The 17,816-nt window shown below is 41.2% G+C and overlaps 3 protein-coding genes across 3 annotated transcripts; 2 read left to right on the plus strand and 1 right to left on the minus strand.

Moving 5' to 3' along the window:
- Positions 1–737: 737 nt before the first annotated feature.
- On the minus strand, positions 738–6,996 carry sdhb (succinate dehydrogenase complex, subunit B, iron sulfur (Ip)). Its single transcript, XM_028575302.1, has 8 exons — positions 6,850–6,996; positions 6,001–6,134; positions 5,177–5,262; positions 4,557–4,693; positions 3,138–3,254; positions 2,939–3,040; positions 2,694–2,816; positions 738–1,342 (listed from the first exon to the last, which is right to left on the minus strand). The coding sequence occupies exons 1-8, from the start codon at positions 6,919–6,921 to the stop codon at positions 1,262–1,264; spliced, it is 852 nt and encodes a 283-aa protein (XP_028431103.1). The 5' UTR covers positions 6,922–6,996; the 3' UTR covers positions 738–1,261.
- A 200-nt stretch (positions 6,997–7,196) lies between these two features.
- Positions 7,197–10,064, plus strand: mrpl20 (mitochondrial ribosomal protein L20). Its single transcript, XM_028575318.1, has 4 exons — positions 7,197–7,484; positions 7,752–7,862; positions 8,551–8,628; positions 8,736–10,064. The coding sequence occupies exons 1-4, from the start codon at positions 7,398–7,400 to the stop codon at positions 8,907–8,909; spliced, it is 450 nt and encodes a 149-aa protein (XP_028431119.1). The 5' UTR covers positions 7,197–7,397; the 3' UTR covers positions 8,910–10,064.
- A 724-nt stretch (positions 10,065–10,788) lies between these two features.
- Positions 10,789–17,179, plus strand: atad3 (ATPase family AAA domain containing 3). Its single transcript, XM_028575275.1, has 16 exons — positions 10,789–11,174; positions 11,716–11,792; positions 12,430–12,531; positions 12,653–12,712; positions 12,951–13,020; positions 13,109–13,274; positions 13,560–13,629; positions 14,131–14,286; positions 14,385–14,441; positions 14,518–14,643; positions 14,743–14,867; positions 14,978–15,029; positions 15,167–15,237; positions 15,362–15,529; positions 16,182–16,290; positions 16,408–17,179. Exons 1-16 carry the CDS (start codon positions 10,976–10,978, stop codon positions 16,879–16,881), a joined length of 2,082 nt encoding a protein of 693 aa, XP_028431076.1. The 5' UTR covers positions 10,789–10,975; the 3' UTR covers positions 16,882–17,179.
- The last annotated feature ends 637 nt before the right edge of the window (positions 17,180–17,816 follow it).

A 17,816-nucleotide genomic window follows, 5' to 3' on the forward strand; every position in this document is an offset into this window, starting at 1 on the left:
AACCTACAGTGTCTGTCATATAACCTTTTGTAACCAAAACTGTAAAGCGTCTTTGAGTGTCTAGAAAAGCGCTATAAAAACAATTGAATGTATTATGTTTCATACTTATTGTCATTATTTTTGTCTTAATTGATTACATGTAAGCCTAATTATTTCAATAAATGACTGGTAGGCCTCGAGTCACTATCTGAAGGAGGTAGCACAATGATGATTGAGCCTATGGTCCACTTAAGTATATATTTGTAGTTCGAACAGGGTGTCTGGCGTGACATCTCCCGAAAATAAATAAATAAAATGTTGTTTTTTTTCTCCATTGTATAAACACAATAAAACTTAAAGCTCATGCATCAACAAGAGTCCAGACCTTAGAAATAAAATAAGATGTAGCCTATTCTATTTCTATGCTCCAGACTGCTAAACTAAAATGTCCTCTTCCACATATAGGCTTTAAAGGTTTGCTTCGGGTCTAAGCAGATGTCTTGCCTGTGAGACACAAACATCTACAGTAGCCTATAAGTGACTTTTTAAATTAAAGCACTTTAAAAGAATGCAACAACCTGAACTAAAACGATAAAAAAAGAAGTCTTCAACTAAACTCATTAACGTGATGAAATCGTAGATGGTGCGACTCATTTGAGCCTTTGCACAACAGTGACATCTATGGACACTAACTGCTACCCATCGTGGAACTGTGTAGCAACACTAGGGACTTTAAATAACCACCGAAAACAGCTGCAGGTATTTCAACTATTTATTTCCAAATCAAAAAAAGGACTGCTGCTGGTATGTTGGACGATCTGAGGGAACATATACACTGTAGGTCTTTAAAGGAAGCAACCGCTGAAAAGCAGCAAGCTAAAAAAAAAATTTTACACACAAGAAACCTTCTCCTTTTTACTTTAATAAGCAGCGACATATCTCCCAATTGCACAAACACACACACAGTAGCGTTAAATACCTCTGTTATGGTACATGTAAGACACACACAAACACACAGACTTTCTCGTGCATTCATCCTGTACATGTGCGTTTATGTAACACCAAGTCCTCCAACCACACACACACATACATTTCCATTACAGTTGACTGCAGTCTGCAGAGTGTGGTGGTGGTGGTGGTGGTGGTGGTGGTTAAGCTGACTGGTGTACTGGCCATTCCGACCTCAAAAAAGCATCAATATACTAATATAATAAATGTTTTTTTTAATCAATATTTAACTTCATCATGGAGGGAAAAGTTGGAGAAGAGAACAACTGAGGTTTCAGACAGAAGCCACCTTCTTCTCTTTGTATGTGGCCATCATCTTCTTGATCTCAGCTATTGCTTTTCCTGGGTTCAGGCCCTAAAATGAAGACCAGACAGACAGACAGACAGAGGAAAGAGCAGTAAGAAAATGCCAGTGTTGGGAAAGTTCACTTTCTACATGAAGTTCAAAGTTCAGTTCACAAATTTTACAATGAACTAGTTCAGTTCATACTTCAAAATTTTGAACTAGTTCATAGTTCTTTTTTTCCATATGTTGGTGCGAGCTATTATTTTTCAAAATTATTGCCACAGAACCATAGAACCACAGACAGCAATTATTTTATCAGTTTTAAGACTGAAACTATGTATCAGATTTCATCTTCACATCCAATCAGTTCAATATGCCGTTTCAGGTTTGCTGTGGATGTGACTGAAGTGCGGATTTTCTTTTTGAAAGCCGGGGGGGCAAAGTTTGCCCAGAAATGTCAGATTTTTTGCATCCTCACCGACCTTTTTTTTTTTACGTTTAAATGATCATACGATGCCTCCACGCTGCTTTTTGCTTTGATGACGCACGCAGCGGTGCGACACTGGTGGCTGGTGTTGCCAGATTGGGTGTTTTTTTCCGCTGCATCACATGTGTCAAACTCAAGGCCCGCGGGCCAAATCCGGCCCCTCGCAAGTTTTGATCCGGCCCGCATATCAATTTAGGTTCACAATAGATTTTGGCCCGCCTAGTTGTGCACAGAAACCAAACACACGGGAAACTCTTTTCAAACTCTAATTAGTCGACACTCGAAGCAGAATTTGGCAGATTTGCCGACTTTGAGACTCAGGAATTCCCACAGAAGCAGAGAGTTATCATATTTAGGCTGTGAAAAAAATTTAATTATTGTTTTGCTTGATTTGCAAAACTCTCTGATGGCTAAGGAACTTTTTTTTTTTTAGGGCTTTATGTTGACATAACTAAGTGAGAAAGGTATATGAGACATGCAATAATACAGTCAAATATATTTGACTTAGATTAAATAAAAGCATGTCAAACTCTACATGTCTACCCCCTGATGGGATTCTTATTTCCAAGTGTGGCCCTTAGTGAAGTTGAGTTTGACACCCCTGCGCTACATATTAAGGGCGGTTTACGGTGTTTAGCTGGGTTTTCACCTGGAAGGCTCTATAGAAATCTGGCACCCTATTGAACGAAGTTAAACTGAAAGAGCGTGCCGTTCACAGACACCAGAATGAACGAGTTCACAGTAACGTTCATCAGGCAGTAATACAGTACGCTCAGTTCACGTTCGCCCAAAATATGAACGAGTTCATGAACTATCGTTCAATGAACGCGTTCAGGCACAACACTGCAAACGGCACATGTCTGCATTTCAAGGTCACAAGACATACATAAGCTGTGGTGTGCAAGTGGCTGCAGATGTGTGCCGACAGGTTACCTTGGGGCAGGTCTTGGTGCAGTTCATGATAGTGTGGCAGCGATATAGGGAGAAAGGATCCTGCAGCTTGGAAAGACGCTCCTCTGTGAACTCGTCTCGCGAGTCAATCATCCAACGGTACGCCTGAGAGACAACAGGATGGAACCCATAAACTCTTCATCTGTCTGGTTTTTCAGGTTTTTTTTCCATGCCGATTAAGATTTCAATCAAGTGATTCCTAAATGTTTATGTGCTCAGACACACACCTGCATCAGCACAGCAGGCCCAAGGTATTTGTCTCCATTCCACCAGTAGCTGGGGCAGCTGGTACTGCAGCAGGCGCACAGGATACATTCATACAGCCCGTCCTACACAGGACAAAAGGAAGGAATGCTTTTTATTTTCATGTGACTTTTATGATGCACTTCAATGTTTGATCCAAGAAAAAGAAAAAAACAGGTGTACCAGTTTCTGTCTGTCCTCCACAGACTGCAGGTACTGCTCTTTCCCTTCGTTTGAGTCGTCCTTCTTCTTCAGGTAGGGTTCAATAGACTTGTACTGGGCGTAGAAGTTACTCATGTCCTGCAAACCAATAGTACATTCAAGGATTCAGTCAGCATACACATTTGAGAATAAAACCTTTTTTAAAATGCATCTGAAAATGCATAAAGAAAAACTGGATTTGTGTGTCAATGCTCTTTACGGCCGACATCCACTAACAGTGTTTTTTGACGCCCATCAGTCATTCGTCTCACGGAACAGATACACTTCCATTTTTAAAAATGTATTTATCCACACTGGCGCTGTGAGACGGGTGTCTCACGAAGGCCCCGGCATTTGTTTTTTTACACTTGAAGTCAAAAGCATTTTTGTTACGTTTAGTGAAGGGTAATCTGCATAGACAGCAGTTTAAAATCACACAAATATCCGTCTGTATACGTGTTTCGAACCTAACCTTATCTACTTTGATTGAGAAAGCCTCCCAGTTAGGGCTGGGCAATATATCTATATTGTGATAGGAGACTAGATATCGTCTTAGATTTTGGATATCGTAAAATCGTAATATGGCATAAGTGTTGTCTTTACTGGTTTTAAAGGCTGCATTACAGTAAAGTGATGTAGCGTACCAGACTGTTCTAGCTGTTCTATTATTTGCCTTTACACACTTTGTCACTAAATCGACATTTCTGATGATTATCAAAAATCTCATTGTGTAAATAATATTTTGTTAAAACACCAATTGTCAATCCTACAATATCGTCGCAATATTGACATCAAGGTATTTAGTCAAGAATATCGTGATATTTGATTTCCTTCATATCGCCTAGCCCTACTCCCAAGTCTGTCTGTTGTGAATGTGTCTGTTTTACTACAGGCAGATTCCCCTCAATTGCTATGGTGGGTGGCGAAATAAGATCAATTAATCGATGCAAACACTGTTGATTTCTTCCCATGAGCCCGACATAAAAACTATTTTAGTTCAGTAAATTTCTGCCGTCTGTCAGCCTGGTGAAGGCAGCTGCTGTTATTTAGCCACATTGTTGACTGTATTAATATGTAATAGCTTATGATTTTGTGTTTTATTATGATTTACTGTGATTTATTGTGCTTTTTATGATTATCAATTTGTTTTAATTTATGTATTTATTTGGCCTGTGAAGCACTTTGTGACTCTGTCTGTGATAAGCGCTACACAAATAAACTTGACTTACTTACTGTCCACTCAGCTCCCTAGGAGATGCTGCTGACAGACAGCTGTACCAAAGCCGGGGGTGGAGTCTGTGTGTTGTGCATTGGATGATGGAACGCTAGCGCGCTGCTCACATACGAAAAGTCGTCAAAAACATTTTCACAAAAATAGAAATGGATTGTATATTTACTCACAGGTACCAGATCCTTGACCACATACATATGTGGCAGAGGGTAAATCTTAGTTGGCTTGCTAATGTTGGTGTCAATCTTGTCAAGACAGGCAAGTGTGTTTCCTCCATTAATGTTCATTGCACAGGATCCACAAATACCTTAATTTAAACAAAATAAGAGGTTTTATAGAATTTCTAAGACAGGATAATGTGAAGACAAAAACACTTTTTTATCACAATACTGGACATGAGTATTTTGTTATTCTAGCATAATGACATGTTTTATTGGGAAAAGAAGAGTAATGTGGACCCCAAAAATAGTAAAATGGAGAGAGTGCAGCATTCTCTTTCATGGTTGAAGGACCTGTAGTTGGCATGAACTTTAAAAATAATCTACAGAGCAAACTTTGGTATACTGCCTTAAATAAACTGGAGTTGTCTTCAACTTCTGAAGAGAAATCTAACTACTTGACCTTTACTAAATGTAGGCTGCACCAAAACAAACGGAATAATTTGAGACTTTTTGTGGTTTGTTCTAATATTAATTGACTACTACTACTATATACACAGAATTATTATTTTACACATTTAATTATCGTTTCATCTTGTAAATTGTTTTCCTCTGGCCTCCATGTTACTGACCTTCTCTGCAGGAGCGGCGGAAGGTCAGAGTGGAGTCCATCTCATTTTTGATCTTGATCAAGGCATCAAGAACCATTGGGCCACAACTACATGAAGAAGAACAAAACAAGTCCGCGAGGACAGAATGTCAAGAAATGGAAGTGTAAAAAGGGACATCTCGGATGTGTTTGACTTGTCCAAGAAGAACATCCTGACAGATGTTATGGCCTAAGAGCATTTTTTAGTATTGGACTCTTTTGGCTGCGGCGTCATGTTGACAGAAGTGAGTTGAGAGTTTCCCCAAGCTGATTAGAGAACAGATGAAGGAAGAGGATTGGAAATATGCCATCTGTCAGAGCCACCCAAGTTAAATCTACTTGAAGGCTTTTCACAGTTCATTAATAATGCCCTCTGTTAGCACGTGCTTGATTACTGGTTTGAACTTCACTAAAAGATAAGCCTCCACTAGTGCAAATGATTAGCTAATAGCAATGCTATCAAAAAATAGCCATATTTACAAGTATGCATTATAAGAGATAAGCAGAGTTTTGTCTGTCCTCTGAGTCAGAGTCCACTTCACATCTTACTAATAAAAACTTTAAAATCTATACACAATGTTCACAGATAATGGTTGTTTCTGACTGGACGGCAAGTGTCAATTAATTTTAAACTCAATCTCCCCGTTTTTCTAACAAGTGGCAATGGAATAAACTCATCCATCATGTATGGATATCAGCACATCTTGTTGCACATTTAAGTAGCAAATCAATAATAACAGATTGATGCACTGCTGCACATACAGCACTGGGCTTCCTCATGGCAGAGGGAATAGCTGCAGCACCTACGTGTTGAGGTCGATGTCGTAGGTCTGCATGCGTGGTTTGTCTCCTGGAGTGTCTGGGTCCCATCTGTACACCTGGAACTTCTTTATTCTGGGTTGAGCTGCTGGAGCCGCTGCTGTTTGAGCATACCGCACCGCCTGACAGCAGGGACAAGGGGAGAAAATACATGTTAATTTTGGCACTCTACTGTCACTCTACATGGCTTAACACTAAGCCTAAACCACTGCGACATCAGTGATCGTAAAGCATTTTTTATTTTTTTTCGTTAAAGCACAGAAAATTCAAAATTACAAAATAATCATGATTGATTGTTTATGTATCGGTCATCATCACTCATGATCTTATGACGTGTTTGCTAAACATGGCTATACTATTATAAAAAGGTATTATACATTTTCAATACATTTTGTCTGGTTGATTATTTTTGACTGAATTCTGTACATAAAGTGTGTCAGATTTCTGTTTTATAATAATATACATTAGGTAATGTTAACGTTACTATAATAAGATGAACCATGTTTACACCTTATTTTACTCGTTTCCTGCCATATCGGGTGTTTACGTGGATTTTAATTGTCTACAGATTAAGCTAAACACACACCAGCCAATAAGAAGAAATGAAGACGTTTAAAACGTTATTGTTGTGTCAGTACAATTACAATTAACAGTAAGGTCTAGCCGGGCTAGCTAGTAGCTAGTAGCTAACTGGACTACGTAACAGGAAGTTCAGAGCATAGACGGAGCCCTCCGCTATGTTGTCACGTAACTCTGAGAAAAGCGAGGACAGAAACTGAAAATGACAATATCGGCTGATTGAAATTGTTTGATTACTGAAAAGACTTTTCAACATACCACCAGTCCTGCGGGGGAGCGGAACGCCAAAAGACCACAGCGGCCCAAGGACGTAAGACCAGCAACCGACATTTTGGAGTTTCTCTGACCTCCAGCGCCTGCTATCCCAGCATACAACTCCGTGGCCGCGTCACTGCTCTGGTGGGAGCGCGTGTTTTGTTGACTAGCGTCCCTCGGCTGTACAAGACTGTATAATGAGGCAGAAGAATAAAAGTGAAATGTTTGTGGTTTATTTGAACTTTTTGAGTTGTATTTCCTTTGAGTTTGTTTACCCCATAGACTGTAAAAAATAAGGTTTAACTATCATGATATTTTTCTTGCCTTTTTTATGTCAACAAAACCCGGGCGGAGCAGAGGTCACAAGATGTCCGGGCTTCTAAATCAAGCGAACCCAGTGCAGTCAGTCGTACTCGTAACACGGCGTGTGTGGAATTGAACTCACATAACAGAGTCTCTTTACTGGTGGAGCTGGGCTAAGGTCATTTAAATAGTATTTATATCCTGTTAAAAAGGACATTGTGGTGAAGTCGTTCACTTGAAGAACAGACATGGTATTTCTGACGTTGTCTTGTTTGATCAGAAGTCGTGGACCTGACAGATACTGGAAAGTTCAAGAAGTTCTCAAACATGCACGGGTAAGGCCACGACTATTTACTGGAATGAAGAGGCTAAGCTGTTCCATGCTGTCAAAATGTTGTGATTCTTGTCATGTTGAAATTTGTCTGGTAGTTACATCTTTAAAATAAAAATCAGTGAGTCATTTGCTATATTGTTCTGCTGTGTAGAGATGGTCCATGTTGTTGGATTCGGTTAGAAAGATGCCTCATAATTTTACTCTAATATTAATAGCATAATGATAATCATTTTGTGTCAGTCATCCTTCCTGTCGGTTCCTCCAACAGCACTTCAGAGGCAGAAAGAACCGCTGCTACAGTCTGGCTGTGAAGGCGGTCAGGAGAGCTTTTGTCTACGCCACTACAGCTCGGAGGCTCAAGAAGCGCTACATGAGAACCGTGAGACACTCGTCAAATACAAATGTCCTCTATAACAACAAACACATGGCTGGCACACAGGCTGCAGTCTCTCAGTGAGATTTAATTTGTAATATCCGAAAAAGAGCTTCTAGCTACTATGTAACCCATGCTACCGTTCTCAGTATAGGAACAAGTATGCCTCACCTGCAGGGAGTCTTTGGGAATGGTGGGGGGGCATTGTATTTTACCAAACCACAATATGTGAAGCAGCTGCAGAATGCTGTAGTGTAGACAGTCACTGTGCAGCAGTTTTTCAGCCCTGTGCTGCTCTCTTATGTACTTTATTTCACCAGGATAATCCCCTCAGTACTTTGCAAGGAGCCCTGGGTACATTACATACATATTAAAAAGGTACACAAATACAACCAAAACATATCAAAGAGTAGTAATAGTCAGTTGATATTGTGTACTTACTGTTTCAAAATGATTAAAGGGATGCTTAAGGAAACCACATATTTCTTGCACAATAGGTTGTGTTTTACTGGATATTTGTTTACCTCTTCTGGGGCCCTAAACATCCTTCAAATTTAAATAATACAATAAAGGAAAAGTCACTCTATGGATGACAAGTCGACATTGGTTGATTCTTGCAAAGAATAATTTTGTATTTAATTGAGCAAAGTAATCAATATAACTTATTGTATTTGTCGTGCTCTTATTTCTTCAGCTCTGGATCACACGCATTGCAGCAGCATCACGAGAGCACGGCATGAAGTATCCCGCTCTTATGCACAACCTCACCAAGGTTAGTTGTGCTGAATGTTACAGTATTGCACCAGTCCTCTCTACATTCTTTATGATGTTTGTTCACTTTATCCCTATGTGACATATTTCCTCTCTTCTTCCATACAGACCAGCGTTCAGCTCAACCGACGTGTGATCAGCGATCTGGCGATCACGGAACCTCGGACATTCCTCTCACTCGCAAAGCTGGCGCAGGCTCGGCAACAGGAAGGCTTCCATGCAGCGTTGGGTGACGGCAAGGAGCCTTCTGGTGTCTTCTCCCGTATTGTTTTGCTACAGTGAAGGACTTGCTGCAGTAACAGATTTACAGTTGTGTGGTTTTTGGATTCTGGCGCTGTTCATGAGTCAGTCAGGCACACATTCACCTCCTTGCTTTACAGTTGTCACTTCATCTTAGTATCTTTCACATAATATAAGGTTAATTTTGTTAAATTACTTCATTTATTTTTTCATTGCTCACAATACCAGGGCTGCTCCATGCTGAACGACCCACATAAATTACCTTTCTTGACACCAGAGTCTGATGACCATATATGTGGCTGAAAAAGTGTGGACTGATAGCTGATCAGAGAGACCATGACGTGATGCACAGCCAGGCCTATGTCTCTTTGCCTGCACCATGTATAAACAAGTTGACATGGAGTCTCACTTGGGTTAGTCCCACACTGATTTTAAATGGTTACCAACAGAGCAATGTCACTGAAGTAGAAAAGGGATGCAATATCTTGCTCAAGGACACTCCAAGAGGACAGATGATAACTGTTGCAGTGCCTTGATCCCTGACCTTGAAGGAGGGTTTCTCCCCTTACTATGCTACCCGCCATGCACCCCTGCTGCGATTGTGTTGTCCAAAAGCAGTGCATCCACGAAAACAGATTTGACAAGTTCATGCCTTTTCCCTTGCTGACAATGCTGGCAATGGGCAACCCCTACATCCACTTGTAACAAATTTTCAGGTGACCTATATCAAGTAAAGTTTATAGTAGATTAGAGAATATTTTTGGAAATTGTGCACTCTTATGTCAAGGATACAATCATAATCCAAGATGGCAGCTGACATTAAACATAATAGCAAGGGTTTGTCCACAGATAGCCCTGCTTCTGCTCGGTCACTGATTTCAATCCAACACCTCTATCGTGTGTGCCAGACATTTCCGGCAACAGTGCTGTGTACAAAATACTTCACTAGAGTCCGCCACGTTACCTCCAGTAACGAGATAGAGGATGTGATTTATCAACTTCCACAAGTTTCCCTGTGTTTGCATGTGCAACCTTTTGTTAATTTATGATTTGATGCTGATTGTGAGGGGTTTTTTTGGAGCTTGAGAAGAAGAATGACCTCAAGCTTTCGTCTTTATGTAAATATATATTTTACCATTTGTTGTGGCAATGTTGTCCTCTTAAAATATTCATTCATTAAACATTTTTGGTATATAATTTGTCCTTGTTTCTTGATTCTAAATGTTAAATTACATGTTAAGACTTAGACTTCTCTTTATTGATCCTTTTGGGATGACTCTCGCAAGGAAATTGGATTTCCAGCAGCAGATTTCAGCTTACAAAACACTTATAGAAAATAAAGAGGTATAAAAATACAGTATAATAACAAACTTTTAGCTAAATATAGGAAGTAAACAAAAAGTAAATAAACAGTAAAACTAAACTATAGATACATAAAGATAAATATATAGGACTGTGTATGGCATTGTGTTATACAGTGAATAAATGACAAGGATGTGATTTTGAGAAATACTTTATTCTAGACTAGTCGTTTGCAGCCTACATGTTGGCTGCTATGTCAAACAAATACTACACAAATGTTCTCATAGCCATGAGCCACTATGCACAGTCTCACACTCTTAGAGAACACAAGGACACAATTATCTACCAGCAGTGATATTTGAGAAGAACACCCAGGTTTGAAGTCTAAACATTCCTCCAGTCAACATTTATTCCTGATGGATGCTCCATGCTAGACACTGAGATATAAAGCACACACACCGCACCAACAGCCTGATGCAACCAAACGAAAACCAGTCCTTTCCTGTGAATTGCATCTATTATGACCGATTATGACCCTCTGCGGCTACCATACGATTTTGGGTGGGACTATATGAATGACCTCTGCTGAAGACGGTTGTTGGAACAGCCAATGAGAAGAAGGAGTACTTGTTACCAGCCAATCGTCGTTGCAGTTATTCAAACAAACCTGTAAACTCCGTTGCACCTGCGCAGAAGATTGCGGCATGACACGCGTGTAGGGGAAGTGCAGTGACAGGTCTGGAGCAGCAGCTGCCTCTCGCTCCACACAGAACCGGCGTAACTGTGCTTCATTTATTGTCGTTAAAATGTCGTGGCTTTTCGGCTTGAACAAGGGGCAGCCTGAAGTGCCTGCTGGTCTCCCGGTTCAGCCTCCACCGCCGCCGCCGCCGCCGCCGGCCGGAGGGTCCAGCGGTGGAGGAGATAAAGCCAAGGACAAATGGAGCAACTTTGATCCCACCGGGCTGGAGCGAGCTGCTCAGGCGGCCAAGGAGCTCGACAAGTCCCGTAAGTTTGTTCTGCACGGCCTGTTAGCTCAGCAGAGGATTCACCTGATTATAACAACATTAGTTAGGCTACTACACACAGAAAGTCTTGATGCTCCAGCATCCAGCTCCTCTCTGGTTCATGGTGGTGGTCGCTTCAGTGATGCTACGGCTTAGTGAGGCCCACACTCCCTGGCCAGCATCTGTACATATATACATGTAATTTCATCTTTCTAAAATTGTTGTTTGCTTATGCGAACGACGTTGTGTTTCTATCACCTTCATTCAATCTACTAGACCGTGTTCAAAGGTCATCACCTTGCAATCTGGCTTCCAAATCCCAAATTCTACTTGTTCCACATACATGCTCACGGAGTGTATCTTGTTTTGTGCTTATGATTTAAGCATGTCCCATTACCGTTTTAGCAAGATGAAGTAGAAAGAGAGACTAGTGACACATCTGTCAGGATTCACAGACCATCATGTTACATTGATAACTGAAAATCTCCATGTTCCAAGCCATCACATCTTTTCAGTGCCTCTCTCCTCTCACCCCCATTCAGGACATGCCAAAGAAGCTCTGGATTTGGCTCGAATGCAGGAGCAGTCCACTCAGATGGAATATCAGAGCAAAATGAAGGTACAGCAGACACACACGTACTAAACTACTGCTTCTCTCTTCATCTGCTGCAGGACACCAGTGCTTTTCCAGATAATTAAGTTGATTTCGACAGTGCTACATCAACTAAAGAATATGATACTAATCATGTCGTGTTACTGGATGGATAATGGTTCTGAGAGATGTAGTAGAGTTGCACTGAGTATGGATACTTCAAATCTCTATTTTTACTCTGTGCTGCAATACGTCCATCAGAATTGTTTCCGCATTAGACCAGTCGAGTATGTAGTTTACAATGTGGAAGTTATTTACTTGGTCAAATAATGACTATATATTGAAGTTTAATGTCATTGTTGATGTTTTTGACATGTGGATGATGTTTTTTGAAGACCCAGTCAATCGTGCAGTTGCAATGTATTAAAATGTTCAGCAGTGTGTTAACTGGGTTTAATATATAGAGACACAAGGGGCTCGGGTTCGACTCCACCCTGCGGCCCTTTGCTACATGTCATTCCCCCTCTCTTTCCCCTTTAATGTCTTCAACTGTCCTGTCAAAATAAAGGCTGAAAATGCCAAAACTAACTTAAAAAAAAAAAAAAAAAAAAAAGGGGGGGCGGTTTAATAGATTTTTGCATCCTTTTGTGCGCCTCTGTAACAGGAATATGAAGCAGCAGTTGAGCAGCTCAAAGGCGACCAGATCCGAATCCAGGGAGAGGAGAGGAGGAAAACTGTTAATGAGGAGACCAAGCAGCATCAAGCGGTAAGAACAGCAAATACTTTTCCTTTTCTTTAAGTATATTAAAAACAATTGGAAGTATGCTGCCGCAGTGAGCGAGACCAGTTTGAGTTGAATAGTGACAATTGGTTGTTTTCTGCTACAGAGAGCTCAGTATCAAGATAAACTGGCCAGACAGCGATATGAGGACCAACTAAGACAACAGGTGAGGTTATCTCCTACATATTTCAAAATAAAATGAGACACAGCGGGGCACCCTGGTAGCTCACTTGATTGAGCGTGCGCCCCATGTACCAAGGCTAAGTCCTTACTGAAATGGCCCGGGTTTCGATACCAAACAAGGCCCCCCCCCCCCCCAAGCATTTTTTTTTTTAAGGCAATACAAGCCCAAAACATAATCTTTAAAATGAGACTCCGTATCATAATGTTTTTTTCTCCAACAGCAAGCCCTGAACGAGGAGAACCTTCGCAAACAGGAGGAGTCTGTACAGAAACAGGAGGCCATGAGGAAAGGTATAGCACTATATAATGCTAATGACAGAATCTTTTGGAAGATGTTGAGCAGTGATTGATGTACTTGTGTGTGTCATGGTTTTAATAGCGACGATAGAGCACGAAATGGAGCTGAGGCACAAGAACGAGCTCCTGCGTATAGAGGCCGAGTCTAAAGCACGGGGCCGCGTGGAGCGAGAGAACGCCGATATAATCCGCGAGCAAATCCGTCTGAAGGCTGCAGAACACAGACAGACTGTTCTGGAGTCCATAAAGTAAGACCCACTGACTCAATAAGATTTCACACTGTAGTATAGATGGTGAGGGTTAGATGAACTGTATTGATGGTTCTTGGTGTCCTGAATCATTCAACTAGTCGAAACTGAAATAAATACCAGTAAATAACCGCAGTTCCCACTCAGGATAAATAAAGTTCTATCCATAGTCTGTCTTATCTTATCGTAGAAGTTTTCAGTTTTGTATGTTAAGTAACAAGTTGACAGTTGAATCTTGTAAACGCCCAAATGGTGGGCTGACAGTTGACGTGTATTTAATTTTAGGACTGCAGGCGCTGTGTTTGGAGAAGGATTCAGGACCTTTGTTTCAGACTGGGACAAAGTCACAGCCACGGTGAGATTTCGGTTTCCATCCACAATCAGTTTACTGAATGATTATATTATGAATTCATAATAATAATAAGAGCTGAATTTGCCACTGATGTTAGGATGGACATTAAACAATTAGTTTAAAGATATACAGATGCCTCTAGTTCACTCCAACTGAAGTTTGTTCATAAAGGTCTAGTCTCTAAGACTGGTACCTTCTGTCTGATTGGGTAAACACATCACATATCTTTGAGTGCCCACAAATTCCGCCCATAACAAAAAATGGTCATACTGCTGTTAAATAAAAGTACCAACATTAAAATCCTTCTATCACACATATTTGCATTTGTTAGTATTACACCATTGATGACATCCTATTATGCACAAAGAGTAACCATACATTTACATGTAAATGGTTTGGGCTTTTGGGTTGAGTTTTCCTCATCCTCCCCGTGAACAGTATGTGTTATTTTAATATTAGTTAATGTTATTATAATATTGTGTAACTGTTCCATCACACCACCAGGTGGCAGGACTGACCCTTTTAGCTGTGGGAGTTTATTCTGCCCGAAATGCAACAGCGGTGGCGGGACGTTACATCGAGGCCAGGCTCGGGAAGCCGTCCCTGGTGCGGGAAACGTCCCGATTCACCGTGGCAGAGGCAATCAAGCATCCAGTCAAGGTAGCTAATTAGCAATTGATCCTTTTTGCTTATTTTGTTAACTGTAGATTTTAACGTGCTAACTATACTTTTTCTCTCCCTCCTTCTGAACTATTTAGATGGCCAAACGGCTGAAGAGCAAACCTCAGGATGCCCTCGAGGGAGTTGTGCTCAGTGTAAGTGGACAACAAAGCCTTTACAATGCATGTAACCAGCATGCATTTTTAAAGTTGCATTTTTCTGTCTTATTAGCCTACCCTGGAAGAGCGTGTACGTGACATCGCCATAGCAACAAGAAACACGAGGCAGAACAATGGCCTGTACAGGAACATCCTCATGTACGGCCCTCCAGGCACAGGGAAAACTCTCTTCGCTAAGGTATACCCCAGGACTGAACAATGACCGATGTAAACATTCACATATATGGGAAAAAGAAGCTTTGTCTAACCTTAAGGCATTTCTTTTTCATTCGAGTAGAAGCTGGCAGTGCATTCTGGGATGGACTACGCAATTATGACTGGTGGTGACGTGGCACCCATGGGCCGTGATGGTGTGACAGCCATGCACAAAGTGTTTGACTGGGCTGGCACAAGTCGACGCGGGTAGGCTAATATTATATCAGATGGACAAATCTACCAACAACAACAATTCTGTCCATTCCAGATATGATATCAACAGATAAAGGCTATCATGTGTTTTGATCCTGTTACAGACTTCTGCTTTTTGTTGATGAAGCTGATGCATTCCTTCGCAAGAGATCCACTGTAAGTCTACATGTATTCAATTTCCCAGGAACCATGGATAATTTTGTTTCAAAACATATTTCCATACCCTTTTATATTCTCCTTGACTTATCTTTAACTACATAACGTGCAATCTTTACTCTGTTTTTTTTTTGTAGGAGAAGATCAGTGAAGACCTCAGAGCCACTTTGAATGCATTCTTGTATCGCACCGGAGAGCAGAGCAGCAAGTAAAATTATTTACATTCTGTACAAATCAAATGTACAATGATCTTCACTCTATTTTACCTTGCCTATACAACCTCGGCTACTGCGCATCTTTAAAGCTGCTTGATTTCTGTGTTTTTCCGGCAGGTTCATGCTGGTGTTGGCCAGTAACCAACCAGAGCAGTTTGACTGGGCCATAAACGACCGTATAGATGAAATAGTGAATTTTGCTCTGCCGGGTCCCGACGAGAGAGAGAGGCTGGTGCGGTTGTACTTTGACAAATATGTGCTGGAGCCCGCCACAGGAGGGAGGCAGTGAGTACAACCTCCACTCAGCAACACAGCACTTAGAATCGGGCACCAAGCCACTGCACACTACGGATGCATACTGAAACCAGTAATTAGGCCCAGTCCGCCATGTCTTACACTCGCATGTAAATGTGTTCATTCTTAGAGATTTTGATAGAGTGAGGGCTGAGTCATGGCTGTGACAGGATGACTCTTTTGAGATGAAAGCCATTAAACATCCTGCTGGGCATCTGGAGCCTTTATTGTCTCCTACAGGAGAAATTTGTCTTGGGCAGTCGAGAGGACAAAAAACATGGCAAGGCATTGCACATAAAACATAAGCATACATTACTTCATCCAAATGTGTTCAAAAAAACTCACACAAGACCCCCCCCCCCCCCCCCACCTTCACCCACACTCGCAGAAGAAATAGAAAGAACCCACAGCACATCCTCCCCCCTCATATTGCAATTATTTATACCCAGTTAAATCCGTAATTACACATATGTGAGGTCACATATGTGATGGAGGCTGAAGCATTACACACACACATGCCAGGAAGCAATGAACGGAACTCCAAAACACAGTCAACAACAAAACAAAGTCAGATAGAAAATTGCATCCAGGCTGTGGGACAATAATTTACCTTTGTCCCCATCTCATCTGTCCGTGTGTGCAGGAGGATGAAGCTTGCACAGTTTGACTATGGTCAAAAGTGCTCTGAAATAGCAAAATGGACAGAGGGCATGTCAGGAAGAGAGATCTCTAAGCTGGGTGTGGCTTGGCAGGTACGTTTCCTGTAGTCATTTTGAATAAATAAGCTATATTTCACAGTCCGATTTTGAGTTTCTGGAGGTAAATGAATCTACAAAACACGTGTGTTGATGACTCATTTTCTCTTGTAGGCGGCAGCATATTCCTCTGAAGATGGTGTCCTAACAGAGGCTATGATTGATGCTCGAGTTAACGACGCTGTCAAGCAACACCTTCAGAAGATGGACTGGCTGCATGGAGAGGACGAGGCTCAGGCCAAGAGCCTTACACCTCCCACAGCTGGAGGGACAGGCAGCGGGGGGAAAATGGGCTTTACTCTGCCCCTCAGTGAGGCACCTGAGGCTCAGGAGGTGATCGCTCCAGTTCTTGAGATAAATTCGAAACAAGCAGGTGAAAATATAACACCTCCTTCAGACAACGACCACTCAGCAGAAGGCAAAAGTGCCACCCCAGCTGGACAGGACTGTAAAGATGCTGTCAAAGCAGAAGCTGCCACAGAGGTAGAGAGTTTAGCCCAGCCCGCTGCCCCCACTGACAGTGAGAGCAAGATGGAAAAGGAAGAAAAAACTGGATCTTCTCCTCCAAAGGACGGAACTCCAGTTTGAGTTGTAGATTTGCTCAGCGGGGCAGCCTGGATTAGAAAGATGAATGTCCTGTCCTGCCTCTTAAACTAGTCTGTCAGTTTATGTCTAAAAGTCTGTTGACTTGTCTGTGACAGAAGATGAGTTCAGCAGGTAATCCATTAACTTTACAAAACACAAAAGACTCTTTGATTCTAATATATAATGTATACATTGTGTACTTTACATGGGAACCAGACTGTGTGTCTGTAAGTATATAAGTGTTGTGCACAGTGGAATGTCTCTGTTGAAATGATTAAATGGATCTGTGTTTTGTACAGTAGACGTTCTGATGTTTTTGGGGTAACATTTTGTATAACCCTACAAAACTTTTATAACATGCTATATGTATATATTTCTTTAATAAGAAAGACAGGGTATAGCAACAATATACATAGCCAGCAGAGATGAGGGGTTAAGATTGGATGAGGCAGTGATCCCGTCCGATTCCAATGTTTCACAGTAATGGCCAAGGGCTTTAGGAAGCTGCTTCTACAAAGCAAAATCAAGGGCATGAAGTTGTCCTTGGTATAGAATAGGCCCCATGATAAATCTCCCTGTCAGACATTATCGGATGCCTTCATATACTATCATAAAAAAATAAAAACAAGCTATCTGGTAATTCCATTTAAGCTTGATTTATAAAACATCAAACAGTTGCACTGAGCATTAAGCAGTTAACTGCAAGAAATACTCCTTTAATGAAAAACCTGTAAGTGGTATGCACTGGAGGTCCCGAGGTAAACCTGTCAAAAGTGTTATTTCCAGTGTTCTCACAACAATGCAACAAGGTCACCTGATTTGAAAATGATCTTAAATATCTTACTGGTTAAAGGGGAACTCCACCGATATTAAACATCAATGTCTGATTTCAGGTCTTGGGAAGTACGGCTGCCTTTGTGAAAAAAAAGTTGTATAAA

Source organism: Perca flavescens, chromosome 4, assembly GCF_004354835.1.
Source record: "Perca flavescens isolate YP-PL-M2 chromosome 4, PFLA_1.0, whole genome shotgun sequence".
Lineage (NCBI taxonomy): Eukaryota > Metazoa > Chordata > Actinopteri > Perciformes > Percidae > Perca > Perca flavescens.

Coding starts and splice junctions, on each gene's coding strand:
- sdhb (XM_028575302.1), bottom strand. CDS start 6,921: ATGTCGGTTGCTGGTCTTACGTCCTTGGGCCGCTGTGGTCTTTTGGCG. Junction 3,041..3,137: donor TGGAGGACAGACAGAAACTG/GTACACCTGTTT, acceptor TGTCCTGTGTAG/GACGGGCTGTATGAATGTAT. Junction 2,817..2,938: donor GGCCTGCTGTGCTGATGCAG/GTGTGTGTCTGA, acceptor GTTGTCTCTCAG/GCGTACCGTTGGATGATTGA.
- mrpl20 (XM_028575318.1), top strand. CDS start 7,398: ATGGTATTTCTGACGTTGTCTTGTTTGATCAGAAGTCGTGGACCTGAC. Junction 7,485..7,751: donor AAGTTCTCAAACATGCACGG/GTAAGGCCACGA, acceptor TTCCTCCAACAG/CACTTCAGAGGCAGAAAGAA. Junction 8,629..8,735: donor TTATGCACAACCTCACCAAG/GTTAGTTGTGCT, acceptor TCTTCCATACAG/ACCAGCGTTCAGCTCAACCG.
- atad3 (XM_028575275.1), top strand. CDS start 10,976: ATGTCGTGGCTTTTCGGCTTGAACAAGGGGCAGCCTGAAGTGCCTGCT. Junction 12,713..12,950: donor AGGACCAACTAAGACAACAG/GTGAGGTTATCT, acceptor TTTCTCCAACAG/CAAGCCCTGAACGAGGAGAA. Junction 14,442..14,517: donor TCGAGGGAGTTGTGCTCAGT/GTAAGTGGACAA, acceptor CTGTCTTATTAG/CCTACCCTGGAAGAGCGTGT.